Genomic DNA, 25964 nt, shown 5'->3' with positions numbered 1-25964 from the left:
ACCTCTCTGGACTCCCGGAGCCCCGGTCCTTCTGTCCCCCTGTGCCATGGGCCCCCCCGGGCTCCTGGGACCCCCGGCTCCCCAGGCCCTGGCCCCAGGAGGCCCCAGCCCCCCAGGAGGGCAGCGCCCATGGGGCCGCACACTCACCAGCCTCTCCGGAGCAGCAGCAGGGTTGGGGTCCCAGCCCCAGCTCAGTGGAAGCACCTCAATAAAGCCCCGTGGCATCACCCGGAGCTAGCCAGTCTGTGGTGGTGGGGGCACCCCACTGCACTCCCAGGGTCTGCAGCAGACCCAGGGCTTGGGGTGGCTCCATGGGAGCCTGGTGCCGGAGTCATTCCTGTGGGGGCTGCCTGGCTGCGGGGGTCTGGAGTCCTTCCTGCCTGGCCGCAGCCCCTTGCCCGGGGCTGGGTGCCCCACAGGGATGCTGAGTGGGGCACACCGTGGGTGTCTGGCCACAGCCACATGGTGGAGGGGACTGTGCCCCAGTGGGGGAGCTGAGCCCCCTCAGTGCTGGTGGGTGGTCCCTGACCCCCCCTTCACCATGGCTGTGTCCTGCCCTGGGACCGGCGCTCCTGGGGTCAGGTGGGGATCCTGCACCCCCAGGATGTGGAGAGGGGGTGCTGCCTGCCCAGGACATGCCTGCTTGGCATAGGGCAGTGCATCCCTGCTGGGGTGCTCCCCCTGGGGCTAGGGGTGCTGTCCCGCTGCAGCCCTCAGAAAGGAGGTAGATCTAGGGGGGGTTGATGAGGCATGGTGGGGTCCAGGGTGCCTGTGTGTCCTGACAGACAATTGGGCAGGACTGTGGGGACCCCCACCGAGGCCAGGCCAGGGTATGGCTGTTGAGATGGGCCATTCCCAGCTGGGCTGGAGCATGTGTACAAGTGTGTGTTACACAGCTGCTTTTAGCCGTGTGTAAGGTCTCCATGGGCTGAGCCCAGCATCAGTGGGGAGTGGGGGCCTCTCAGGGAGCTGTGTAGGGGGGGAGCTTGCACAAGCCTGTGTCCCCACTGTGGGGCAGGGGCCAGTCTGGGCTCCTTGAGCAGAAGGACAGGGCAGGCAGGAGCCCTGCCTGCAGTGTGCCCAGCTGGAACCCACAGAAGCTGGGGGACCAGTACCCCCAACCCCACACAAAGACTAACCAAGGTTTGTTGTAGTAAAGCCAAGCCCAGCTCTTTAACAGAGGTAAAAAGCCCCTTCCAAGCTGTACAAGAGAATGGGAAGGTTGGTGTTGGATGCCAATGGCTGCCAAACTGGTGGGGTGCCCTCCAGCCCTGGGTGTCCCTGTGCACACGGAGGTGCAGCAGGGCAGGGGATGGGTGCAAGGGTGTCCATGTGTGGGATCAATGTGCTTGGAGCTGGCACTGCTGAGCTCCATCGATGTCCTTCCAGGGGCTCCAGGGGCTCCAGGCGTGGCTGGCATAGGGGTCCTGGCAACTGATGCGCACCCGCCGTGTGCACACCTGCAGCCATGTCTCCTCCGCATCCTCCACATCCTTGTCAACCTGCAAAGCAGGGCAGGCTGTGGCATCAGGGGGTACCCTGGCGCCAGGGCCGAGGGCAGCCAGCACGGATGCCACAGGGGGTGAGGCTGTGGGGAAGGGCAGGACAGGGCAGGAGCAGGGCTCAGCACTGGGAGTCAGGGTGGGGGACACTGGAACCTCCCCAACCTGGGCAGTGGTGCTGCCTTCCTTGGCAGTGCGGCAGGAGCGGGGAGCAGAGGTGAGAGCCAGGAGTGATGATTCACCACCCCAAGCAGAGAAGCAGCATAGTGGGGAGGGGGGCATTGCTGAACCCCCGGTAAGTCTCTGTTCCCAGTGACACCCCTGGGCAGGGGAAGAGCCCCGGCTGGGGCTGGGGCTGGAGCAGGGTGGGTGCCAGGCAGGGTGAGGATGTTGGGTGGCACATGCAGGGGCCATCTGGGCATGGGCATCCCACAGTTACCTGGGTGCCATTGGGAAGCTCGTACTGCAGCCGGTAGAACAGGGTGAAGTAGGATTTGGGGAGCAGCCAGGAGGCCGGGGGGGCCCAGGCCAGGTGGAGCTGCTCCCCCTGTCGCTGCACGGTCAGCTTCTGCGGTGGGTCGGGCCGCACTGTGGGAAGAGCAGGGCTCAGCACGGGCAGCACTGCCCAGCCCTGGGGCCGAGCCCTCCCACAGAGACCCCAGCGCCCCGAGGACACTCCTTGGACCCTGCTGCTGTGGGTCTGAGCTCACCGATGTCACGGATGAAGAAGTGGATGGAGAAGTTGAGGTAGGAAGTGTCTGAGAGCCCCTCCAGCTGCAGCTGCAGTGGATGCAGCTCCTCACCAAAGGGGCAGAAGGAGGGATCCACAAAGCTGGCGCTGAACTGGCCATGGTGGCCGGTAGCTGGCACCCATTCCCCCAAGGATCTGTCACTGTGGGGGGAGGCAGGTGTGAGGGCTGGGCAGCCATGGGGCTGGGACCGGACTGGGGGGGTGTTCCTGGGGCACCCACCTGCGTGTGAGGCGGGCGTGGAAGACAGCGGAGTGGGGGCCGGTCCAGGAGCAGCGGAAGGAGCCGTGGTAGGACTCAGCCTGGCAGGAGACGTTAATCCCCTCCTTGCCTGGCAGGGCTGAGGGGTGATGATGTCTCAGGGGCTGCACGGGGCTGGGCACGGTGCCCCTTCCCCATACGGCACAAGGGAGGCTGTGCTCCCCCTGGCCCTGCAGAGCCCTGCCTGGTGCGTCCCCACAGCCCCATGGGCTAGGCACAAAGGTCTGTGGATACACAAGCACCTCCTGGTCCCCAGCCTGCCCCCAGCTCCCTGCATACCCTCTGCCACCCCATGCTCCCCCACTCCCTCAGCCCTGCCTGGCCGTGCCAGACCCCTTGTGCCTGGCCCCACATACGGGTGCTGCTGACCACCACGTAGGTGGAGTCCAGCAGGATGGTGTTGGCCCAGCAGCTGTAGTTGCCTGTGGCTGGCAGGTCCAAGCCGATGATGGTGAGATTCTGTCCCTCTGTCACCAGCTCGACCATGGGATCTGGCTCCCCGTTCTGCATCCAGGTCACTTGCTGCACCGATGTGTTGCATCTCACCACCACATCCCCATTCAGTTCCCCTACCTGAACTGGAGATAAGAGGCAGAGACTGGTGGTCAGGGATGAGCTATGGGTGTGGGCAGCCCGTCCCCCACACCGTGACGGGCTAGGTACCCCCTCCTCCTGACACACCACATCCATCCTTTCCCACCCTGCACCCACACCCCACATCCATTCCCCCTCTACACCTGCACCCCACATCCATCCCCACCTGCATCCACCTCCCATCACTCTTGTGCCCATCCTCTAGTCCCACCACCCCCTCCCCTCCCTCCCCAAGGAGTATCCCTGCCCCAGGCTCACGTTGCCCCATATCAGAGGAATGCAGGATGTGGGTGCTCTCTGCTCCCCCAAGCTGCTGTGTGGGCCCCATGCCCCCCACCCCCCCGGGGTGTCTCTTCTGTGCCCAGGCAGGGCAGGACTCACACTTTGGGGGGAAGGCAGTCAGGGCATCCGCCGGAGCAAGGTACAGCATCAGCCCCACCAGCACCAGCATCTGGGAGGGGAAGGGCAGTGGAAGGGGAAGGGTAGCCTCATGCTGGGGAGTACCAGCTGTACCCCAGGAGAAGGCAGCCAGCTGAGCTGGGATGCAGCCAGCAAGGCCAGTAAGGACAGAGCCCTTGGTGGTGGGAAGGCAGTAGGGTCAGGCAGGAGCAGGGAGTGGTGCAGCATGGGGGAGCCCCACACAGGGCTGGCACCCAATGCAACCCCCCAACCCTTCCCACCACAGCCCTGCCAGCTGCCCCCCGGGCAGGGGGCTACAGCGCCCACCCAAAGCAGCACCCTTCTGGGGATGCAGTGCAAGCACCCCCCGGCAGCCCCTGTGTTGTGCCTACCTTGCTGCTGTGGTCTGTGCTGCTGCAGTGGGCTTGGCATGGGCTGGGCGCCGGTGGGTGGCTGGGTATATACTGAGCTGGGACCCCACGGGGCTGTCCCAAGGTGAAGCCAAACCACAGAAGCATCACAGTTCTCAGAAGCAGAGAAAGCTGCGCTGGGTGGAGCTGCAAGCCGGGACCTGTGCTCAGCCCCCAGCCCACCCAGCCTTGCTGGGACTCACCACGGGTACTTCCCAGGCCAGAGGGCACTGGGAACCTGCTGCCCTGCCCTGATGGTGGGCATTGCCGGGGCAGTGAGGACGGGTCCCTTCCCAGGAGCCGCTGGGTGAACGGGCATGTGGGACAGTGCTGGAGCCTGGGGTGCTCCCAGCTCCTGCAGAGTGGTCCTGAGCCCCAGGACTGGTTGACGGTTTGCACATCACCACGTGCCGCACAAAGCTGAGTGGGGAAGGGACCACTGAGGCCCAGCAGCACCTGTCCCAGGGGTCCAGAGAGGGGCAGGCACAGCGCTTGGCCGTGGCTGGTTGGGCTGTTGCAGGTGCCTGGGGAGAGGAGCGGGTCCCTGCAGGTGCTCGGGGTGCAGCACCCACCCAGGCATGGGCTGTCTCACCCCTTCCCGGGCCATGCAGCTGCCCTGGCCACTTGTCCCTTGGCATGCTGTGCTGGGACATGGACACAGAGACAGAGGCAGCCACAGCCACCATCCCTGTGAGCACCAGCACTGCTCAGATGGGCAGGGCACAGCCCCTGCACCCACGCTGGGCACCCGCCCTGGGGGAGGGGAGGGAGCGGCCCCCCCACCCCGTAGGCAGGCCAGGGAGGCTCGGGCTGCACCCTGCTACTGCCGCTCACGTACTTCCTGAGGTTCCTAGAAAGCGAAGGGGAAGTTTGGGCTCCACGGAGGCTGCGGGGAGGCCCAGCCCTCACCTTTCTATCTGACTTTCGAGGCGCTGCGGCAGGGATGGGGTGGCACAGCCACCGGGCCCATTCCCGGGAATAGCAAAGCCCTCGTGCGTGGGTGGGCTGCGGGTAGGGACGAGGGGGGAAAGGGGGTGGGGGGCAGCTGATGAGATGGAGCAGCCCAGTGCCCATGCCAAGGGGTCCATCCTGGGGCAGGGGCTGCAACACCAATGCTAGGACCCCTGGCCCCCCAAGCAGCAGCTCAGCTCTTGGCCGTGGTGCCACAAGAGAAGTGAAACTTGCTGGAAAGCCGGAGGGGACCCCAAAGCAGGAACGGGGGACCCCGGGAATGCGGAACGAAGGAGGCACCTACGCCCTGTCCCATCCTGGGGGAGCAGGAGCTGGCTGCACATCCAGGCTGCTGCTGCCCCCCCCGGCGGCCACAGCTTCCCCTCTGCTTCTGCAGAAGAGCGCGCGACCACGGAGGGGAAGACCCAGTGCAAAGGCCAGGGCTGTCCCTCGGTGTGTCAGCATGGCTGGGGGCAGTGGCGCGCTACCCAGAACTGGAGGTGTGAGATGAGCAAGACCAGGGATGCCTCATGTTCAGAACCTCCCCGCGCCCCGCCCCCCCCCCCCCCGAGGCTTGGCTCAGGGTGGGCACAGAGCTGTGATGCAGCGGGGTGCAGGGGCCCCCCCCACTGCAGGCAGGACCCCATGGCAGGACAGAGCCCAGCCTTGCCGGACCCCTCCGCGGCGCGAGCACTCCTTGGCTACAATCATGGAGGCAGGGGCTAGGAGCAAAGGTCACAAAACTTTATACAGGAGAGACCGGCAAGCGGCCCCTCAGCCCCTGCTCCCCTGGGTGCAGGGGGAGCAGGGCAGGCAGGGCCAGGGGCCCCAGCCCTGTGGTGGCACCCTTCCCCCCCAGGAAACACGGGATGCAGGAGCCCAGCTGGGGAGGGCCTGGTGGGCATGACTCCCCAGGCCCGGAGCTAGTGGTCCCCCGAGCCAGGCTCTGTCCCCAGGGGAAATGCCGGGGCCCATGGCTGCTGGCACCACGACCATGGCGCAGACCCGTGGTAGCAGCAGGCTGTGCCTGCGCCTCCCTGGAGATGGGGTCGGCACCCACAGCAGCATGGCCTCCCTGGGGGTCCCCCATCCCTGGCACTCAGCCAAGCCCAGGCAGCCCCAAAACGGGGGCTCCAGTGGCTGCAGCTCATTGCAGGACACACACTTCCCTCTCCTCATCCTCCCCGCCCGCTGCCTCTCCCAGTGGCTCCGGCACTGCTGGCACATCCTCTGCAGCCACCACCTTCTCCCGCAGCTCCATCAGCAGATCGCGGCTCTCGCTGGGTGGCAGGTTGCTCAGGTAGTACTGGGGTGCCAGCTCCACCAGCCTGTGGGGAACAGGGGTGTCAAAGGCGGGGGGGCCTCCCTGGAGCAGTCTCCTCGCTCCCTGGCACAGGGACAGTCCCCCACCTGCCCACAGGAGAGGGGGCCTAGGCTGGCCATCGCAGCCAGGGCTCTGCTGCGCTCCCGGGCCAGAGCTGGAGCCACACACAGACACAGCCTGGGGACACCCCATTCCTCCCCATCCCTGAGGTCCTCACATTTGGGGCTGGATCTCCGAGACCACACGGAGACAGTTGTCCTGCGAGATGGTGAACTCGTGGTAGAGGACCCAGGGTGGCAGGCGCTGGGGGGGCTGCCGCAGCAGGTAGCAGCAGGCGGGGGGCAGGTGGGCCACGTGCTTGTGTGTCAGCATCACGTAGTTGCCAGAGCCGTCGATGTCCCGGGCCACCTGGAGAGAGGAGCAGCAGGGGAGCGGGGCTGGCTGTCACGACCCCTGCCTTGCAGCTCAGCCCCTTGCAGCCCCCTGGCGCACCTTAAGGAAGTAGCCAGAGATGAGCGCTCTCTGGATGTTGAGCGTGTTGGTGTCGGTGCCGAAGGCGGGGGGCGAGACAGGCAGCTCAATGCGCTGCATCACCTCCAGCAGCTCTGCCCGCACGATGCCTGCTAGCCGCAGGACCTCCCCACTCACTGCGTGCTTGCGGCACCAGCCCTCATCCGCATTGTCTGCAGGGAGAGCAGGGTCAGCACCACAGGGATGAGCAAAGACCCCCCCTGGACGGCCCGGCTGGTCTAGGGGCTCATGAGCCACGAAACCAAGCACCGTGGCTCCCACAGGCTGCGTCCCCTCAACACAGTGGGGACAGGGACAGTGCAGAGCACAGCCCCCAGGCTGCAGCTGGGACCCTCCAGCAGCCAGGCTGGGCACCCGGATGGGGTCACGAACGCGGCTGCAGTGCTTGCTCCCAAAAGGGGCAGGGGACACGTGAGGGAGCTGTGGGACACCCGCGGGGCGTGCAGCCCACCGGCAGTTGAGCCCTGGCCCAGCACTCACGCTGCTGGAACGCGTTGAAGATGTTGATGAGGGTGAAGTGATCTCCCTTTGGGTGGAGCAGGGCCCGCCGGCGCATGGTCACGGCCTCCTCCAGGTGCGTGGAAGGGGGCACAAAACAGGGGGAGACTGGGGATGGTGCAGAGGGAAGGTCACCATGTGTCCCCCAGCACCACCCCTGCCAGTGCAGGCTCCCTGGGGGCTGTGCTGTGCCCTGTGCCACCAGTGGGCTCCCAGCCCCTCGGCATGGTACCTGAGAGCATGGCGGCCAGGCTGACCATCTCCTCCACACAGTCGAACTCGCAGGAGGCAATGAGTGCCTTGGACAGCTGTGGGTCCAGGGGGAACTCTGACATGATGATCCCCACCTCTGACAGGTTCCCATCATCATCCAGGGCAGCCAGGTAGTCCAGGTCCTCCAGCGCTTGCATCAGTGACTCAGGGGCTGTGGGGCAGGACGTCAGCCGGCTGCCTGGACCAGGCAGCCCTGCCCATCCTCCTCCTGCACCTGCGGGACCCTCCAGCCCCTCTCCAGAGCCAACCAGGGCTACAGCGATGGCCACTGCTGTGGCACAGCCTCCAGCTCCTCCTGCACGGCCGCCCCTATCGCACCCTGCTGCCCCAGCCCCACCATGCCATGCCCAACCCCTCCACACCCTGTGGGCACTACCTGGCCGGTCGAGGAAGTCACATTGGCCCATGTCGGCGATGTCCAGGCGCTTCAGCAGCAGCACGAGGCGGCTGAGGCTGGTCTCACTGACGTGGGGTGCGGGGCTGGGGGGCAGGCGCTGCTCGTAGAAGGCCTCTGAGTAGAGGCGCAGGCAGGTGCCTATGGGAAAGGGGCTGTGAGCCAGATGGTGGGATGGAGGGAGCCCAGGGACAGGGCAGTGAGCACAGGTGGGGGGGGAGTGTGGGCTGCCTAGGGCCCCAGTGGAGTGGGACAACAGCCCTCTCCTGCCGGAGGCACACTTGGGGGATGCCCAGGCAGGGGGTCTCACCTGGGGGGCTGCTGGCGGCTCGCTGCATACGTGACTCTGCCTGGCTCTTGCTGATGGGCCGCAGCACCTGGGACTCTGCCCGTATGCGGGGGTTGTAGACCTGCGGGTGAGGTCATGAGAAGGGACACCCCAGATGAGCCCCAACCCTCTCCGTGCCACCACTGCCGCCTCCCTGGGGCAAGACCCCATGCCTTGCACAGCATCCCCCCGCCGGGGGCATCATGGCAGGGTCTGGGCCGAGCAGGGGACGTGGGTGGGGATGCAGGTGGCTGCTGCTCCCTTCCCAGGCTGGCTTCAGCCCCTGCCGCCGGCTGTGTACCAGGGCAGAGCCAGGCTCTCCACTCGCCACTGCTCGGCTCTGTCCCAGCACCGCCGGCACACTCACGTTGCGCAGCTCCAGCCCTGAGTCGATGACAAAGCGCACGGTCCCCAGAGAGAAGGAAGAGTCCGCGAGCCAGTGGGTGACAATCACCCGCCTCTCTCGGCCGCTCTCCTCCAGTGCCTCGTACACCTTCTGTGCCGCGCGGCCCACGCCGGGGTGCAGGGGCAGGACCAGCAGTGGGCCCAGCCCTGGGTTCAGTGCCACGGCCTCGGTCTGGATGGCTGTGCAGCAGTCTGTGATCTCCTGTGCAGGACAAGGGGACGTGAGTGACGCCTACTGATGCCCGCAGCGGCCCCGTGTCCCTGGGACTGTGCCGTACCCTGCAGCTGCTGCCCTGGGGGGAAAGACCCTAGGCCCTGCACAGTGCCCACGGCCCCTCCACAGAGAAGCCCCAGTCCCCGCCACAGCTGAGAGGGATCCTCCAAACCTTCAGCCCACCCCGCGGTGAACCCCCCAGGAGCCAAGCCGTGGGGCGCTCGCAGCCCACCTGCTCGCTGGCCAGGAAGAGCAGGATGTGGCCAGGCTCCTGCCGCCGGTGGATGTCCAGCACGGCCTGGCAGGCAGCCGTGACGCGACCGCGGGCCGGTGGGTCCCTGTAGAGCAGCTGGGGAGGGGGCTCAGGCCCTGGCACCCGCACCACTGGGGGGTCCCCGCAGAAGGCGCGGAGCCGCTCCTCCATGGCCGGCGAGGTCACCACCACCACCTTCAGTGCAGGGCGCTGGCGTAGCACGTCCTTCAGCAGCCCCAGCAGCACGTCGGTGGGCACTGTCCGCTCCTGTGCCTCGTCCAGCACCACCACCCCGTACTGCCGCAGCAGTGGGTCCGACGTCATCTCCCGCAGCAGCATCTCATCTGAGCAGTACCTGCCACAACCCAGCCCCATCAGAGTGGGGTGGCCACGGGGACCCCCGGCAGTGCAGGCACCCCCCCCCCCCCAGCTCTGGGGGAGCACACCCCTCCCCAATGGTGGGAGACCCCACTGCAGCCCTGGGAGGGCCCAGGCAGCCATCAGCCCACTTTGTCGCTCCCCCAACAAGGCCAGGCTGGATTAAGAGATTAAGCTGCAGCTGGGGAGCTCAGCAGGATTAAAGTGTGGTGCAACCGGTGCTCCCAGCACAGGCAGCCTGCAGGGCCCCCCCGGCCCCATACCTGAGGATGGTCTCTGTGGTGCAGCAGTCCTCGTGGGGGACGCAGTAGCCAACCTCATGGCCCAGGTTCAGATCCATCTCATCCGCCACGCGCAGGGAGAGGCTGAGGGCAGCCAGGCTGTGGGGCTGGGTGCAGGCCACCAGGCCATGGGCGAACTGCAGGGACAGGGCATACTCCGCGCACCACTGCGGGATCTGCAGGGCCAGGACGCTGGTCAGGGCCTGGGGACAGTGTGGCCCTGCCCAGGAGCACCGTGACATTCCCCTCCCCATCACAGAGCAGTGCCTGTTGTGCCCCTCGAGAAAGGCAAAGGGACCCACCCCCACAGCAGCACCCAGAGGTCCAGTTATAGGCCATACAGATGCACTTGACAGCCCAGGCAGGACCTTTCCTCCCTGTTACTGTCACATCTGAGCCCCACCAACCTGTGACAGGAACCCCACAGCCTCACCACCCCGTGTTGGCAGCTTTCTACCTCATTACAGGACACCACTGTCTTGGCTCTTGCATAAGGACACAGGACAATAGCCCTCTCTGCTTCCACCTCCCCAGGAAAAACAGGGCTGGGGGGCGGCTGATAAGTGCTGCACCGACCTGCCAGCTCAGACAGAGCACTGCCACCAGGTCATGCTTGCCAGGGCTTAAGAGGCATTTGGACAATATCATTAACAATAACTTTTGGTCAGCCCTGGAGTGGTGAGGCAGTTGGACTAGGTGATGGCTGCAGCCCTTCCGACCGGAGCCATCCTGCTCTATCCTAACCGGCCCCTAGCTCTTCTCCAGGGAAGGCTGGGCAGGTCCCTGCTCAGGTTCACCACAGAGCAGTGGTCACTGGCTAGGCCCACGAGACCCAGACCTCACAGCAGCTGCAAGTCTGGGGAAGGGGCTTGAGCGTCTTTGCATGGGGCCAGAGGGATCACATGCTACCCCAGGAAACCCCACGGTGAGAGGCGGGGAAGGAAGTGTCAGGGAGCACCCACTGCTCAAACACCCAGCCAGGCGGTGTGGGACAGTCCTGGTGCTGTGCAGATGTCCCTTGGGCACTGGGGACCAGAAATCTGCTCCCAACACAACGCACGCACCTCCTCCCATGCCATGTGCCCCCCACGAGTGGGTGCCTGTGCCCCTCTGTCTCCCCAGCATCTGGGGTCACGGATGGGCACAGTCTTGCCCAGGGGCTGCTCCCAGAGAGCCCAGCTCACAGTCGGGTGGGCGCACAGCCTGCTCTATTCCTCTACCTGGCCCCACAGCTGCCCCACAGACTGGCCGTGCTCAGCCGTGTCCCCGTGCATGGCTCTGCACCTCCCTTCTGCCACCTTGCTGTCTGCAAAGACCGGACAGGGCGTCAGCACAGGGCGCAGACAGCCCTTGGCTGTTTCAGCGGCGAAGGGACCTGGCTTGGGCGTCAGCTCTTCACACTTTGGGTGGCAACAACAGAGTGACAGCACCCAAAACCAGCCTAGCCCTGGGGCCAAACCAGGCCAGGGCCTGCACAGGGGCTTTCTTCCCCAGATCTGGCACCCTAGGGGTCAACAGCTGCTGTGTGGTGACCCAGCCTGAGTCTGGCCCCACGGAGGCCGTGGCTGCCCCCACAGCTTCCAGGTGATCCCTCCCAGGTCAAAGTCTGCCTGACATGTCTCCAGGTGCTGTGCCAGGAGCTGTCAGATGAAGCCAGCTCGCTGGGGCGTGCAGGTGGGATCCTGACACCCTGGACCCGCCGCCATGCAGCCTGTCCGCCCACACCCACTGCTGCCCCGTGTGCCCAGGCCTGGCTCCAGGGAGAGGCTGTTTCCCTGTCCCCATGCCTGCCCAACACCCTGTGCCACTGTGGCAGCTGCTCCTGGCTGGCGGTGGCAGCACTTGCTGGCTCACGCTGAGGCTTTGCCCGGGGCCCTGGCGCCTGCCCTGGCACATCCTGGCACACGACCGCCCAGCTCTGCGGTAGCCCTGCCTCGTGTTGGGCTCACAGTGGTGGCATGCTCCCAGGCACCGTGGCGAAGCCAAAGCCCTTCAGGGCCTGTTGTCCCCTCCGTCCCCACCACAAGCTCGGACGTTGCTGTGGGGTCAGGGAGCTGCTGCCTGGCCACAGCCCTATCTCCATGCCTTCTGCCCACAGCCCCATGGCTTCCCCGGGGTCTCACCTCCCCGCAGGGCCTGCCAGCCCACAACGAATGCATGGTAATGCCGTACAGGCATCCGGCAGGAGGGGAGTGTGCAGGGCCTGCCCATACTGCTCTGGCATGGGTGAGGACCTGGTGGCTGCCGTGCCACGGGGGCTGCGGCTCGCTCACACGGGAGTGGGATCCACACACAGGCCCAGCAGGGAAGGCAGTGGCCTCGGGGCAGGACCCAGCGCTACCGACAGCTCAGCTGGGAGTCCGGTGGGCACGGGAAGAGGCCGTTGGCAGAGCAGCCAGTACCACAGCCCTGTGCCAGGCTTCCACGCAGCGTCCCAGAGGGACCAGTCACTCCTGGCTGCCCTGATGTGGCTCCCCCACTCACCTGGGTGCTCTTGCCGGTGCCGGGGGGGCCGGACACCAGGATGATGCCGCTGTTGCCTTCCAGGTGCTCCATGAAGCTGTACTTGGTGGTCCAGACGGGCAGCTCCCGCCGCTGCCGCAGCAGCTCATAGTAGCGGGAGGAGAAGGGCAGCCCGTCGTACGGGTTCACCTCCAGGTCGCTGTCGCAGCCCAGGGCTGGGTCATCCTCACCCTCCTCCTCCTCCTCCAGCGCAGAGCCAGGGCCGCTCTGCCGGGGCAGGGAGCCAGGAGCCCCGCAGCCGGCCATGGCGGGGGTGCTGGTGCTGCAGGGCAGGCAGGAGGTGGAGCGGGACCCGGGGAGCCCCGCACCCACCCACCCACAACAGCGTGCCTGGAGGGGGCCTGGGGCAGCCCACCGCCCCGTCCTGCTGGGGCAGGGGCCCTGAGGGGCGCAGAGGACGGGGACAGGCAGGAGCGTGCAGGCAGAGAGGGGCAGGGGACGGGACTGGGGTGTGGGGCACCGGGGGACACGGGCAGGGGTATCAGCCCAGGCCACGGGGGACCAGACTGGGCTGTGCGCGGGGAACCGGGCCGGGGCGCAGGACAGACACCTTAGGGGCGGGCGGGCAGCCCAGGGCCGGTCCCAGCAGACGGACGGGCCACACCGGGCCAGGGGGGCACCGGTACAGGGTGAACCGGGCGCTTGAGCGGCGAGATCAGACTAGACCCCACCGGACCGTGTTCCCCCCTGACTCAGCCCCCCAAGCCGCGGCTCCGGCTCCGGTTCCGGTTCCGGTTCCGTTCCGGCCCGGCCCGGCCGCCGCTCACCTGCGCGCGCCGCCACCCCTGGGCCCTGCCTCGGGACAAGTCAGGTGACCGCGGCGCCGTCACGTGGCCCCGCCCGCGGCCGCCAATCAGCGCTGAGGGGCGTTCCCCGCCCGCCGGCCCGCGGCAGGCCGCACGCGTTTCCCTGCCAGCGGGGCCATCGCAGCGGCCGGCGGGGCTCGCGGCGCTTGGGGCTGCCGGGCCTCCTGTCCGCCTGATCCCGGGGCTCCGGCCTACCGCGTCCGCCCAGAGCAGCTGCCCGGACCCCGGGTCCTGGCCTCGGTAAAGCGGGGCCCGCCCCGGCAGCGCTCCCGGCTCCGGCCGCGCTTCGTGTCCCGGGCGGGACCGTGCTCGGCAGCCCGGGCCTGGCCGCCTCCCAGCGGCGAACCCCGCGCTGCCCAGCCCGCCGGCCGGCCCGCTCCTCAGCCGCGGCCCGGTGCCCTTGCCAAGGATCCCGGCTGCGGGGCCCCACGTAGAGCGCGGCTGCAGCCCCAGCCCGCCGGCATCCCGTGCCGGTGCCGGGCATGACGAGGCCGGGACCCTACTCCCGAAGTGGGCGCCTGTCGCCCGCGGCGGGTCCCGGCGTGCGGCCGGTGGGGACCGGCAGGTGGAGCTGCCAGACCGGCAGACGGGCTCGGTCTAGCTGGCGCATCCCCCGCGGCACGGAGTTGCCGGGGCCGCGGGACCGGGCCGCGGGGCAGAGCAGGGCAGGGGCCGTGTGCTCCCTGCCCACCCCGGGGTTTCGGCGTCGGAGACCGCCCGCGCAAGCGGGTGCAGGACCCCCAGCTGCCGGCGGAAGGGGAAGCTCCGGGAGAGACCCGCCATCCCGGGACCCTGCTGTGCCGAGGCAGCTCTTCGACCCGGCCCCATCCGCCCTGAGGTGCTCGGCTGGTATTGCCACTCCAGCCAGGGTCCCGGCTGTGCCGCTGCCCGGAGCAGACCCCCAGGCAGAGGGGAGGATGCTGCATTGTCCCCTCCACCTCCCTGTGCTTAGAGTCCCTTAAACCCCCTTGGCCACCTTCTTCCTCCTGGATTCCCCTGCACACCCAGTTCCAGCAGCTCACCTAAACCTGTCTGTGCTCCCTTTTCTCTGGGGCTCCCCGTCCCCTTCATCATCTCTTCCTCAGGCTGAAGGGTCCATGAGGGCTGCCTGGAGTGGGCTTTGGGCCAGGGGTGACCTGCAGGATGGGGGAGCTGCACCCAGGGGTGACCCTGGAGCAGGCTTGGGCTGGCAGAGAGGCATGGACGGGCCGGGAAGGAGCCTGGCACTGCCTGGAAGGGGCTGATGGAGAAATGTTTTTAATGGCAAGGGCAGCAGCCTGGCTGTGGCAGGCCAGCAGCAGGTGTGGCCGTGCAGGGGGAGAGGACCTGGCCAGTGCTGGCCCAGGGCTGAGCAGGGCCGGAGGCTGAGTATCCAGTCCTGGCGAACCCGCAGGCGCTGGGCAACTGGGGTTTGCAGCAGGAGGGAGGAAGGAAGTGGTTGATGCCGAACCGTTGCTTCACTCGCTGTCCTGGTGCGGCAGGGAGCGGAGGGCTGGGCGCCAGCCCACAGAGCCCCGGCTGCATCCCTGCACCACGCTGGCTTTTGTGCCACAGAGCCTTGTGCGCCGAGGGACGGGGATGGGCCAGCCCTGGCTGGGGAGGCAGAGGCCTTGTCTCAGCGGTGTTGTCTGGAGCGGCACAGCTGGCCCAAGTTCACAGCTCGCTGTGGCTCCCTGGACCTTGGGGTGGCTGAGGCTGTGCTTGCTCCATTGCTCCGGACTCCAGCCCAGTGTCCCACAGGCTGCTGGGCTCTGGCAGTGGTGCTCAGCCAGAGGGGCTCACCGTGCTGCAGCATCACCCGGGGCCAGCAGCCCCATTGCACCCTGCAGGCAGGGCTGGTGACCCGCCTGAGCCCCTGGGTGGGTGGGTGGTGGGGTCCTGGGGGCTCCGTCCCTGCCACCCCTGCCATGGTACACAGCAGGGCAGTCGGGTGGGTCTTCACAGCACCCAGCTGTGTTGAGGAAGCAGAGGTTTGCACAAGCCAGTGAGGTGCACGTGACCTGGGGAGCGCGGCAGGAGGAACCAGCAGCCACCCCGCACAGGGCCCCGGTTCCTGCAGCACAGCCAGCCATGGCCCCATGGCTGCCCACCAAGGAGGAGAAGTATGGCGTGGGTGAGTTCAGGCTTCAGGGCGGAGTGGGTGCCCGGCCCTGCTGCGCTCCCCAGAGGGGTGGGGGCTGGTGGGATGGGGTGCTTGTGGCTGAGGTGATGCTGCTGGAGCCCACTGGCCATGGTGGCCCTGCAGCAGCGGGCTGTGGAGGGGTGGGTGATGGCGGCTGGGCCGTGGTGCAGGGTGAGCAGCGCTGGTGGGGCTGGCAGCGGTGTGAGGTGGGGACCCCGTCTCCACAATGCTGGTGCTGGGTGGGCCGATGAGTGCAGGGCTGAATGGAGGGTCAATGAGGGGCTGCAGGGCTGGTGACGTGGGGCTGTGCAGGGCAGGTGTCAGCGAGACCTATGTGCCCAGAGGCTGAGCGTGGCTGATGCTGGGTGGGGATGGGGAGTTGTGGGGCTGGGGATGGAGGCTTGGTGCAGGAGCTGGCCCTCCCCTCTGAGCTATGGGTCTCGATCAGCCTGGCTGTTGGAATGCAGAAGCCTCTACCCAAGGGGTGATTAGCTTGTTAATGGTGGGTTGTTATGTGTTGTGTTGTGTGTGACCTGCTCTCAGGGAGGTGCCTGGGGAGCCCAGAACCACCCCTTAATTTTCCCCTGGTCCTGGCCAGGGCTTTGCTGCCAGCCCCTGTGCTGGTGATGGCGAAGCCCTGGGCAGCCCCGGTACCCTGCACTGCCACCCAGCTCAGGCTCCCGGTGCCAGCCCCAGCACTGGTGCGAGCACACACTCCCCACGCTGGCCCTTGAAGCCCTGCAACCACTTCCCGTTTCTGGCCGAGGCTGTTTCCCATGCCTTTCCCTTGCACTGCTGCCAGCGCCCGGAGCCAAGGCTGAGCCCCGCAGGGTCCCAGGCAACACCTGGAGCAGGCCCTTGTCTCCGTTCCTGCTTGTGCCCGATGGGTGTTAGCAGCCCTGCAAGGAAGCCTGGCCTGGCTGGTGCTGGGAGGTGGCAAGGGGCTGGAGGGGAGCGAGCCCGGACCAGGGCCAGGTGCTAGTCCAAGCTGGGTCAAGGTCCTTGCGTGGAGAGCAGGGCGGCAGGACAAGTCCCACGGGGCCTTGGGGCTCCCGGTGCTGCAGGGTGTGCAGAGACCAGCACGGGGGTCCCAGTGAGCCATGGAGGTCTGGGGGTGTTGCAGCTTGAGCTGGCCCTGGCCGGGGCTGGTAGTGGGTGCAGGCACGTTTGCTGGGGGCTCTCCGCCGGTGCAGAGTGCGGATGGTCCTGCGGCCGAGCCAGGGCTGCCTACACCAGACAGAGCCGTCACTGTCCCCAGGACCAGAAATAGCGGCAGGTCTAACCGCGGCCCGGCCGGTGCAGCTCACGCCACAGCAGGAAGCGCCTGGCTGACAGAGAGCTCCTGCGCTCCTGCTGCCACCAGTCCCCCCAGCGCCCCCACACCCTGCAGCCCCCGCCACCAGCTCCCACCGCCCCCCGGGGCTGCCCTGCGTGCCCCTGAGCTGCTAGCCACGGGCTGCAGTGCTGCTGCTCCAGGCGAGGGCTCGGCTGGCCCTTGCTCCCCCTGCACTGCCTGCAGTGGGAGCAGGACCACCGGGCTCAGCACTCGCTAGGGCCTGCCTGGCGGGGCCGGGCATCTGGGGTTGGGTGGCGGGCAGTGTGACGGGGAGGACACCAGCCAGGGGACCCCTGTGTGCTGGAAGAGGGGGGCTGATGGCTCCTGCTGTGCCCGTGTGGGCTGTGCTGTGGCTCTCGGGTTCCAGGGTCCCCTCCCCACCCCTGCTCTGCTTCGGCCAGCGCTCCTCTGCCTCACACCGTGCCTGCCTGGGGGTCTTACACCATTTGCATGGGGTTGGGACTCTGTACCACCTCTCAAGGCTGAGCAAGGTGGCTCTGCCTCTTGAGGGGGGGCTGGCTGTAGGGCACGCTCCCTGAAGGGCACAGGTGCCCAGGGCCTGGGGAGGGTGGGCTATGCTGGTGAGGGGGGTCTGGGTGAGGGACCCCTACTCACGGCTCCTGGTCCCTCTCCCTGCAGCTGTGTGGAACTTCCCGCGCACCAGCGAGCATCACCTCCCACTGCAGATTGGGGAGACGGTGCACATCCTGCAGGCCTCCGAGGGTAAGGGGGTCCAGCAGCCCCAAGCAGGCCCCATGCCATCCCCTGCCCATGAGAGGCTGTTCTGGGTAGCTGGCTGCACCATAACACGGGACCTTTGTGCTCCTTCTCTTGGCTGTGCTGGCAGGCACACAGCCCTGCTACGGGCTGCTGGGTCCCCAGGCGTGGCTAACAGTGTCCCCTTCCCTCCCCTTGCAGGCTGGTACCGTGGGTACTCGCTCAGCAACAGGGCTATCCAGGTAGGTGGGGGGCTGCTGGGGGGCCAGGGCATGGTGGGGGTGCTGGCACAGCTGGCAGCTTGCCCTGTCCCTGCTGGGGGGATGTGCCAGGCACCCTGCGGCATTGCCAGGCTGGGACCCACTGCAGGACCCTCGGTCCTGGGGTGGGGAGCCCCCAGCCATGGTCCCCCAGGGGGGCTGTCTCCCACCCAGCCCGGTCTGTGGGTGCTGACAGCTCTGGCTCTCCCAGGGCATCTTCCCAGCCTCGCTTATCCACCTGAAGGGTGCCGTGGTGGAGCACAGGGGGTAGGTACTGGATGTGGGTATGGGCACGGGTGGGTGGGCTGCATTTACCTGTGCAGCTTGGGGGCCAGTGCGGTGCCACAGGGCTTCAGGGCTCCCTGTGCCTCTCCCCAGGGCGGAGGAGAGTGTGATCCCCACCGAGATGCCCATGGTGCAGGAGATTACCACCACGCTGCGGGAGTGGGCCACCATCTGGAAGCAGCTCTATGTGGTGAGGGCCGGGGTGCTGGGGGGGCCGGGGCTGGCAGGGGCACACTGTGACCTCACGCTGCTGCCCGCAGGCAGGGCAGATGGAGCGGTACCAGCAGGTGAAGCAGATGATGTACGAGCTGATGGAGCGGCGCTCACAGCTGCTGTCGGGGACACTGCCCAAGGATGAGCTCCTGCAGCTCAAGAAGGAGGTGACCGGCAAGATCGACTATGGCAACAAGTGAGAGTGGGGACGGAGCGTGGGGGGGTCCAGGCCCCTGCCCCAGGCACAGGCTGTGTGGTACCAAGTGACACCTGGCCCTTCTGCTGCAGTGTCCCTGCCAACCTGTCTGTCTGTCTCTGTGTCCCCATCATGCTGGCTGCGTGTTCCTGGGGCACCCTGTGTCCCCACTGTCCTGGCTGGCTGGTTCTCCCATAGTGGTTGGGGACAGTGAAGGTGCTGGGGGCTGTGCAAGCTACCTGGCCGAGGGCTATCGCCAAGGGGCCATGGCTGGGGTGGGAGAGCGTCCCTGGTGCTGCCTGGCTCTTGCCCCCTTGCCAGGGCTCTGCTGCTGGCCGGGACCCATCGTGGTCTGTCCTTCCCCCACACTGTGCCCTCAGACCCTGTGCCAGGGCAGGCGGGTCTCAGTGGTGTGCACAGACCCGTGTGGCCCTGGCCCAGCCAAGTGCCAGGTATCGCCTCACCCTGTCCTGGCTTCCACACCACAGGATCCTTGCTCTGGACCTGGTGGTGCGGGATGAGGATGAAAACATCCTGGACCCTGACAGGACCAGCATCATCAGCCTCTTCCAGGCGCACAAGAAGGCTGCCCAGACCATCACACAGCGCATTCAGGAGGAGATGGTGAGAGCCAGTGCTGGCCCTGGCATGCTGACCCCTCCGTGCCGAGAGCCTGCTGCCCCACTTGTGGCTGTGCTGTGCCACAGCTGTGCCATGGGGCTGAGCAGCCTCGTGCCCCACAGAGCCCGCAGCAGAGCGCGCTGGGCTGCAGCGCCCGCCTGGCAGCTTCGCCCTCCCACAGCCTCTACCTCTGCGTGCGCAACTTTGTCTGCAACATCGGCGAGGAGGCACAGCTCTTCATGGCACTATACGACCCCAGTGAGCAGCGCATGATCAGGTGGGGCCCCAGTGGTGCAGGACCAGCCCCACTGCCAGACCTCTGCCACCGGCTCAGCTGGATGCCTGCCCCCTGCTCCCTGCAGTATCCCCTGGTCCTATCCCCCTTCTGTGGGAAGCCCCTGCCCCTTTGTACCTCTATTGCCCACCCCTGTCCTGCCCAGCCTGGCCGCCCACCCAGCTCAGCACGAGCCAGCACAGCTCACAGTGGGGGAGAGAGGCATGTCCCTTCCTGCAGCGCTTTCTCCTCTGGGGCAGGAGGGTTTGTTGGCAGTGTGTCCTGCCTGGCTCATCCCGCCTGGGGTGGTGTGTGCCTGGCACACTGTGGCCCGTTGCAGTGTGCTGCGGCATGCTGTGCTGTGCCCATCTGCCCGTGGTGGCCAGATGCTGGCTCAGCCCATGCCAGACCCTGGGTACTGCCGGGGCAACGTGCCCCCATGTGAGGGACTAGGTGTGCTGACATGCCCGACCAGCATTGCCGTGGGCAGGGTTGGGCTGGCAGCCTCCCCGCTGCTGGGGCAGCTGGGGCTGGGCCACCCGAGTGTGCTGCTGCTGGTGGGATGGCGGGAGCTGGCAGGGGCCAGGCACGTGACATGGGGCCCAAGCAGCGCCCTGCCTGTGGCCGAAGTGCTTCAGCCCACATCGTGTTTGCTTGTGGGCTGCTCTACCTGGGGGACCCCACCACGCAGGGACACACTGAGCTCCAGCTCTGATGTCCTGGTGCCTGGCCCCTGCCGTGGGCTCCTCACCCCATCGCCTTCCCCTCGCAGCGAGAACTACGTGATCCGCTGGGCCAGCACAGGGGTCCCACAGGACATTGAGCTGCTCAACAACCTCAAGGCCATCTTCACGGTGAGTGCAGACCCCTTGCAAGCAGCACTGCTGCTGCTGCCTCCCCCTTCCGCAGAGCTGCCTGCACCTCCTCCCCTCCTGCCACCTGCAGCGGTGCCCCCGCCCCCTGCAGCATTTCAGATGCATCCAGCACCATGCACCAGGCCCCTGAGATGAGACCCCGCTGCAGCCCACGTCCCCCTGCAAGCAGCTGCATCCTGGCTGCTCGTTGCTCCTGTGCCCCCCAGGCTGACCAGCCCCATGGCTCCTGTGCAGACCAGTCCTGGCACCGGAATGTAGGCACCTGCCTGGGGGCTGCCCCTTGCAGCCTCCCCTCCCAGGTGCGAGGTTGCTGGGGCTGTTGGGGTGCCCGTGCCCCATCTCTGCTCCATCCCTCACCCGCAGCCAGCCTTGGCGGTCTTCTGCCGCGAGCGGGAGGAGGCACAGACAGCATCTGCTGACCCAGCATTTTTCCCGCTGCACCAGCAGAGCTGAGCTGACCCTCAGGATGGCCCGAGCGGAGCCATGGGCTGATATGCAGATGAGCCAGGAAAATCAATGCTAATGAGCAGCATCAGCACTTCCAGCTCCCCTGGCTCTCACCCACCTCTGACCCCTGCCCGTTGCTGGTGTCAGCCACATGTCCCTGTGTGCTGCAGCATGACCCTGCCCCGTGCTGCAGGAAGGTTCTTGCACAAGGGCAGCAACCCTGGGAGCTGGCTCCCACAGGGTGCCCAGAGGTGGGGCGTGTGGCCAAGCCACCAAACCCTACACCGTGTCAGACCTGCTCCCTCCCAGGGCTGCATCTCCCACTCACCCACGCTGCCTGGCCCATGGGTGCCCCATGGGGCCATCAGTCTCCACCAGCTCTGGTGTTGTCCCCATCCCTTGGGTTTGGGGCTGCCTGGGGTGCACAGAAATCCCAAGCTCTCTGGGATGGGGGGCTGCATGCCCACCAGCTGAGTGTCTCTGTGGGGCACAGCAACAGGGGGCTCCCTGGCCCCTGAAGGCAGAGCTGGGGCACTGGGTGTGGGGACCCATGGTGGCTGTGCACCTGCTGGTATGTCCTCCAGCCCTGGACGCCCCATGGTCACATGGTGCCAGCAGAGGCACATCCCCACACAGAGCTGCCAGTGTGAGGCTCATGCAGCCACTCTGTTCCCCAGGACCTGGGCAGCAAAGATCTGAAGCGGGAGAGGCTTTTCCTGGTGTGCCAGATCATCCGGGTGGGACGCATGGACCTCCGGGAGACCTACAGCCGCAAGCTCAGCACGGGCCTCCGGCGGCCTTTTGGCATCTCAGGTGAGAGCAGAGTCTGCTGTGGGTGCAGGGAGGAGACCCCTGGTGCTGCCCATGACAGCACCCCTAGCACCCACCTCCCAGCCACCAGGCTCCATGGGGCTCACTGGTTCAGGGTGGTGACACCCCAGGGCTGCTCCCACCTTGCAGCCCAGTGGCCCCTGTCCCTGCACGCAGACCCCAACCCTCACTTTCCTCTGCACAGCCACACTCTGTCCCATCCCCCTGAGTCCTATCTCCCCCTCCCCATCCTGACCCACAACCCCTCCATGGTGGCACAGGCACTTCCCCGCAGGTGCCTGGTGCTGGGGTGTGGGGAGGGATCTGGCACAGCCGCTCCAGCAGCCAGGAGAGCCTTGGCTCCCTGCTCCTGTGACGGCCAGAGCCAAGCACTTCCCCTGGTCACCCTCATGTCATCCTCCATGGGCTGGCCCTGCCATCCATCCTGGGGCTGCGGCCACAGGGCCCGTGGGGAGGCAGTGCACCTGCCCCAGCAGAGGAGAGGGACTCAGGGTGCCCAGCCACCCCTCCTCGCTGCGTGGCATAGGGGACCCCCAGCCCAACGCTGCTGGAGGTGCCCCCAGGAGCACTCTTAGCTAAGAGCTCAGCCACAGAGAAATCACCAGGTGAATGATGAACCTATCAGCAGCTAGTTGTGCTCCGAGCTGTGTGTCCCCAGGGAGGGGCCCTGTCTGTGGGTGATGGAGAGATTCTGGATATGCCTTATTTTGGCCCCAATCTGCCCTGAAGCTCTGAGGCCACCTCTGGTGACTGTCTGGTTGGTGGCAGTACCATCTCTGCATACTGTTCGGGTGCTGGGTGTGTGGTGCAAGCCCTGAGCAGCCACCTCTGCCCTGGGGTGGCTGGGGGTGGGTGTCAGTGGGGCATGAGGACCTGCCTGTGGAACCCAGGCCAGGGCACAGCAGGGTCAGTGCTGGGGGCACAGGTGAAGCGGCGGCTGCAGGACAGGGCATAACTGTCCTGGGTGGTGGTCCTGGGAGGATTTGGCACAGAGGTCCCTGGTGCTGGGGCTGCTGGTGCCTGTGGCAACTGCCCCACTCTGCTCCATCTATGCCACTGCAGTGATGGACATCACGGACATCACCAAGGGGAAGAGCGAGAGTGATGAGGACAAGCAGCATTTCATCCCCGTGCACCTGTGAGTCCCATGGGGCCCGGAGGCAGCGAGCGGTGGGGCAGTGGTTACAAGGGGATAAGACATGCCAGGATCAAAGACAAAAGATTTTTTGTTAAATAAGGCTTTGCAAAGGGACTGTGGATCCTTGGCTCATGATGTCACCAGGTCCAGGAACTCATCAAGGTTAAAAAAGGGGTATTTCTATGGGCAGCAACACACTGAGAGATGCTGAAGCCCCGCCAGAGCTCTGCTGCCCGGCCCCTCGGGGCACATGTGTACTCGGGTCCCAGGTCCGCTGTGGATGCTGTCCTGCTCTTCCCTCCCAGTGGGCTGGTGGGCAGCAGGTTTGAGAGCTGCAGTGGGACGTGGGCTGTTCAGTTTGCTGGTGATTGGTGCCTGGCTGTGGGGAGCAGCCGCACGGGTTCCCTGTGCATGCCCAGTGGGGAGCTCCTCTGAATCACCATGCTCTCGTGTTTGCAGGGTGGCTGCTGACAACGATTTTCTTCACAACATGATCAGGAAAGCGGTGGAGGGGAAGGACATCAACCACAAGGGACAAGGTAGAGCCCCCATGTTCCTTGTGCCCTGTGTACCCACTCTGTGCCACAGTACATGGTGGGGGACAGGGCAAGACCCCTCCCTGATCCATCCTGCATTTCTCTGTGGCTGCTGCCTGTGCTTGGGGACCTGCGCTGCCCCCTGGCCCCCCATGCTGGGGCAGCCGCCCCATGCTGCTCCTTGCGGGGTTGGGCCGCTCACTCCAGTTGCTGGTTGGCCATGGGCCCCCTCCTGCTGCCTCCCCCGAGCTCTTACATGCTGTCACCTGTTGAAAAACTGCAGTGGCCACAGAGGTGCAAGTTTGACCCTGGGTGCGTCCAGGGCTTGGCGTGTGAATTGTCTCAGTAATTGGGATCAGAGCTGTATGGGGTCTCCGGCAGCGACTGCCCACCCAAACGCAGCCAGGGCTGAGCCCGGGAAGGGGCAGCTGCTTCCACAGGAGGCATGCGTGGCTGGCCACCTTGCCTGGCACACCACAGCTCAGGCTGAGCCGGCGCGGGCTGTGGGACTGACATCCCATGCTCTGTCCTGGCAGGGTTCTGGGTGTCCCTGAAGATGCTGTGGGGAGACTTGAGCCAGGTGCGGAAGGACCATCCCCACCTTGTGGACCGCAGCACGGTGGTGGCACGCAAGCTAGGCTATCCGGAGGTCATCATGCCAGGCAAGCAGCGTGGCGGTTGGACCATCCCTTGGATGGTCTCTGGGGGTCCTGGCGTGGGGTTATGGGGTGCCCTTCTGCAAAGGGAACCTGGCCTCACTGACAGGGCTGTCCTCCCCAGGAGATGTCAGGAACGACATCTACCTGACACTGGTGCAGGGTGAGTTTGACAAGGGCAACAAGAAGACCCAGAAGAACGTGGAGGTGACGGTGTGTGTCTGTGATGAGTCGGGCAACGTGGTGCAGGTATGGCAAGCGCCAGATTGGCCTTGGGGCAAGCGACTGTCTCCCACATCACCTCAGGTAGAGGCAGCAGCTCCGTAGCATCCTGGTGCTGGTGTTGGTGCCAGCATGAACTGGCTGGAGTAGCTTCTTTGGCTACTGGAGCTCCTGAAGTTCCCTTTAGAACTGGGAAGATCTGGGAAAGTGGTGGGAAGGGATAGAGAGGAAATTGGCCTCCACTGGGAACAACTAGAACCCCTGGCCATCCCCAGAGGCCCCTGGCCTTGGGGTGTCCCTGGTCACCATCCCCAGGAGAGGTAGGAGGGGGGAGGGAGCTGGGGGGTTGCCAGGAGGATGTGAGGAGGCTCAGACCCAGTTCTCCCTGCCCCAGGACTGGCTGTTGCCTTATCTCTCTCCAAAGCCTATGCTTTCATTTCAAATGCAGTTCTCACCTGGCCCCTAAGCAACAGGATGTGAATTGCTGAGGGTCCTGCTGGGCTGGTCCCAGGGCACAGCCCCCACCTTGTCCTCCAGCCCTGATAATGCCCTTCCCACAGGGCAATGGAAGCCAACCTGTGCCCATGCCCCTAGGGCCTGGGTGTCCCTTGCTGGTTCCCCTGGAGGCTGCACCAGGCTTGGTGGAGGTGACAGGGAAGCCTTTTGTGGCCCCTCTGGCCTGGCCGGGGAAGGTTGTAAAGATGTCCCCATGCCAGCTGGGTTGTTGTAAAGGGGCACCTATGCTGGGGGGCTCAGGTGGGGGCTGCTGCAGCATGGGCAGGGGAAAGCGGCTCGGGGGGGGCTCGCCTGGGTTAGCAGGGAATGCAACACTTTTCAGCCCTTCAAGTTTATTTGATCCGACCATGAAGCATCTCTCCTGCTGCTGCCCTCTCCACAGAATGTGATTTACCACGGCGCAGGGGACAAGCCGGTGAGCGAGTACCGCTCTGTGGTATACTACCAGCAGCGGCATCAGCGGTGGATGGAGACGGTCAAGGTCGGTACCAGCTCTGGGGCACAGGGACTGGAGTGGGACTGGGGCTGCTCACTCCTCCCATGCAGCAGGACTGAGCTGCTGCAGGGGGCTCCCCATCAGGGCTGGCTTTTTGGGCGCAAAGCCCCCAGCTTGGGGAGGATAGGAGATGCTGCCAGGGTCATGGCTGGACCCCCAGGTGGAGACCCGGGGCAACCAGCATCAGGGAGGTCATGTCCGCTGCATCACGGGCAGTGCTCCAGCATTACTCCTGCCTCTCCGGTGGGCAGGTGGGCACACCCCCCCCAGCCCTGCACAGGCACCTGTGTCTCCAATTCAGCCTCAGTAATTGAAAGGCGAGCACATGGGTTGGAATTGAAGCAACCCACAGTTCAGCACAGCGTTTGCCCAAGCACCGAGGGGTCTTGGCCAGCCAGGTTGCTCAGCGTGTGTCCTCCTGTCCTCATGCCGGCGCACGTTCTCTCTCTCAGATTGCTGTTCCCATTGAAGATGTCCACAAGACCCACCTGAGGTTCACCTTCCGGCATCGCTCCTCCAGTGACTGTAAGTGTCTCCTTTCTTCAGGTCCTCCTCTGCTAATGCCCTCAGCAGTGGCTGTGGTGGAGGCGGGCTGTCCGTGGCTCAGGGGCTGCAGGAGCAAGAGGGCCCTGTGAGCAGCCCTCATCTCGCCCCATGTGGGGCTGTGCCAGGGATGCTGTGACACATGGAATCCCATGGCAGGGGAAGGAACCTGTCACCCCATTCTGCTCTGTCCCTGCCACCCATGGTGAGGCAGCAGACCTCTGGGAAACCGTGCCTCTTGCACACGGCTGCTCCCCGGGTGCCCGCGCTCGGCTGTCCACAGCACCCGCTCCCCATCCCATGGATTCTGGCTGCGGCAGGGCTGTGGCATGGCTGGGAGGACACGCTGCTCCCGGAGCAGAGGTGCTGCTGCCTTTGCAGAGCTGACAACCACACGTGGTGAGACATGGTGTGGCATGTCCTGCAGCTGTGGGGACCTTCCCCAGGGCCACTGTGGGGACCTGCAGCTCAGGTTGCTGCTTGCCGGTCTGATCCTACCCGCCCTGAGCCCTGCCTGCCCCAAGCCCCTCTCATTCCCACCGGGGTGGCTCTCCGTGCCTGGGCAGCAGGTGCTGGCTGGCAGCCGGGCAGCTCCCCGGGCTGCGT

The 25964-nt window shown here is 66.0% G+C and overlaps 3 protein-coding genes across 9 annotated transcripts in view; 1 reads left to right on the top strand and 2 right to left on the bottom strand.

Moving 5' to 3' along the window:
- Nucleotides 1–1340: 1340 nt before the first annotated feature.
- LOC308056997 (interleukin-12 subunit beta-like) lies at nt 1341–5475 on the bottom strand (the record flags this gene model as incomplete). 3 transcript variants are annotated; one of them, XM_080373048.1, is made up of 6 exons in its annotated part: nt 3898–5475; nt 3488–3557; nt 2869–3090; nt 2474–2591; nt 2213–2394; nt 1741–2090 (listed from the first exon to the last, which is right to left on the bottom strand). In XM_080373048.1, exons 1-6 carry the CDS (start codon nt 4021–4023, stop codon nt 1741–1743), a joined length of 1068 nt encoding a protein of 355 aa, XP_080229174.1. In that variant the 5' UTR covers nt 4024–5475. The 3 variants fall into 3 exon arrangements, with proteins under 3 accessions (XP_080229175.1, XP_080229174.1, XP_080229173.1); XM_080373049.1 differs by adding an exon at nt 1341–1502 and having other exon boundaries at nt 1942–2090; nt 2869–5475; XM_080373047.1 differs by having other exon boundaries at nt 2869–5475.
- A 114-nt stretch (nt 5476–5589) lies between these two features.
- DQX1 (DEAQ-box RNA dependent ATPase 1) lies at nt 5590–13097 on the bottom strand. Its single transcript, XM_080372431.1, has 12 exons — nt 13036–13097; nt 12230–12530; nt 9728–9921; nt 9066–9441; nt 8582–8821; nt 8197–8296; nt 7869–8027; nt 7452–7643; nt 7202–7327; nt 6683–6873; nt 6408–6598; nt 5590–6194 (listed from the first exon to the last, which is right to left on the bottom strand). The coding sequence occupies exons 2-12, from the start codon at nt 12512–12514 to the stop codon at nt 6014–6016; spliced, it is 2235 nt and encodes a 744-aa protein (XP_080228557.1). The 5' UTR covers nt 12515–12530; nt 13036–13097; the 3' UTR covers nt 5590–6013.
- A 1915-nt stretch (nt 13098–15012) lies between these two features.
- The window catches only part of LOC308056528 (dedicator of cytokinesis protein 2-like), a 77278-nt gene continuing 66326 nt past the window's right edge, over nt 15013–25964 (top strand). For all 5 annotated transcript variants that reach the window (XR_013924862.1, XM_080372086.1, XM_080372084.1 and 2 more), the window contains exons 1-16: nt 15013–15187; nt 17172–17255; nt 17451–17491; nt 17721–17776; nt 17888–17984; nt 18055–18203; nt 18692–18827; nt 18947–19101; nt 19871–19952; nt 21098–21233; nt 22314–22389; nt 22849–22928; nt 23462–23587; nt 23706–23830; nt 24702–24800; nt 25268–25340. Coding sequence is in view for 4 of the 5 variants with exons in the window: in XM_080372086.1 (XP_080228212.1) it covers nt 15145–15187; nt 17172–17255; nt 17451–17491; nt 17721–17776; nt 17888–17984; nt 18055–18203; nt 18692–18827; nt 18947–19101; nt 19871–19952; nt 21098–21233; nt 22314–22389; nt 22849–22928; nt 23462–23587; nt 23706–23830; nt 24702–24800; nt 25268–25340 (1558 nt within the window). In the remaining variant the exon portion in view is untranslated. The remainder of the gene's footprint in view (nt 15188–17171; nt 17256–17450; nt 17492–17720; nt 17777–17887; nt 17985–18054; nt 18204–18691; nt 18828–18946; nt 19102–19870; nt 19953–21097; nt 21234–22313; nt 22390–22848; nt 22929–23461; nt 23588–23705; nt 23831–24701; nt 24801–25267; nt 25341–25964) is intronic.

The sequence above is a fragment of the Falco punctatus genome (genome assembly GCF_963210335.1).
Source record: "Falco punctatus genome assembly, chromosome: 1".
NCBI classification, from domain to species: domain Eukaryota; kingdom Metazoa; phylum Chordata; class Aves; order Falconiformes; family Falconidae; genus Falco; species Falco punctatus.
Note: the sequence above shows the minus strand (reverse complement) of the source record. Positions and strands in the feature narration are given on the sequence as shown.

What these genes read in the sequence shown, in the direction of transcription:
- DQX1 (XM_080372431.1), bottom strand. Translation starts at nt 12,514, where the DNA reads ATGGCCGGCTGCGGGGCTCCTGGCTCCCTGCCCCGGCAGAGCGGCCCT. An exon ending in TGACTTCCTCGACCGGCCAG is followed by an intron (nt 7,644 to 7,868) that starts GTAGTGCCCACA and finishes CCTGCCCCACAG; the next exon opens with CCCCTGAGTCACTGATGCAA. An exon ending in TCGGAGATCCAGCCCCAAAT is followed by an intron (nt 6,195 to 6,407) that starts GTGAGGACCTCA and finishes TGTTCCCCACAG; the next exon opens with GCTGGTGGAGCTGGCACCCC.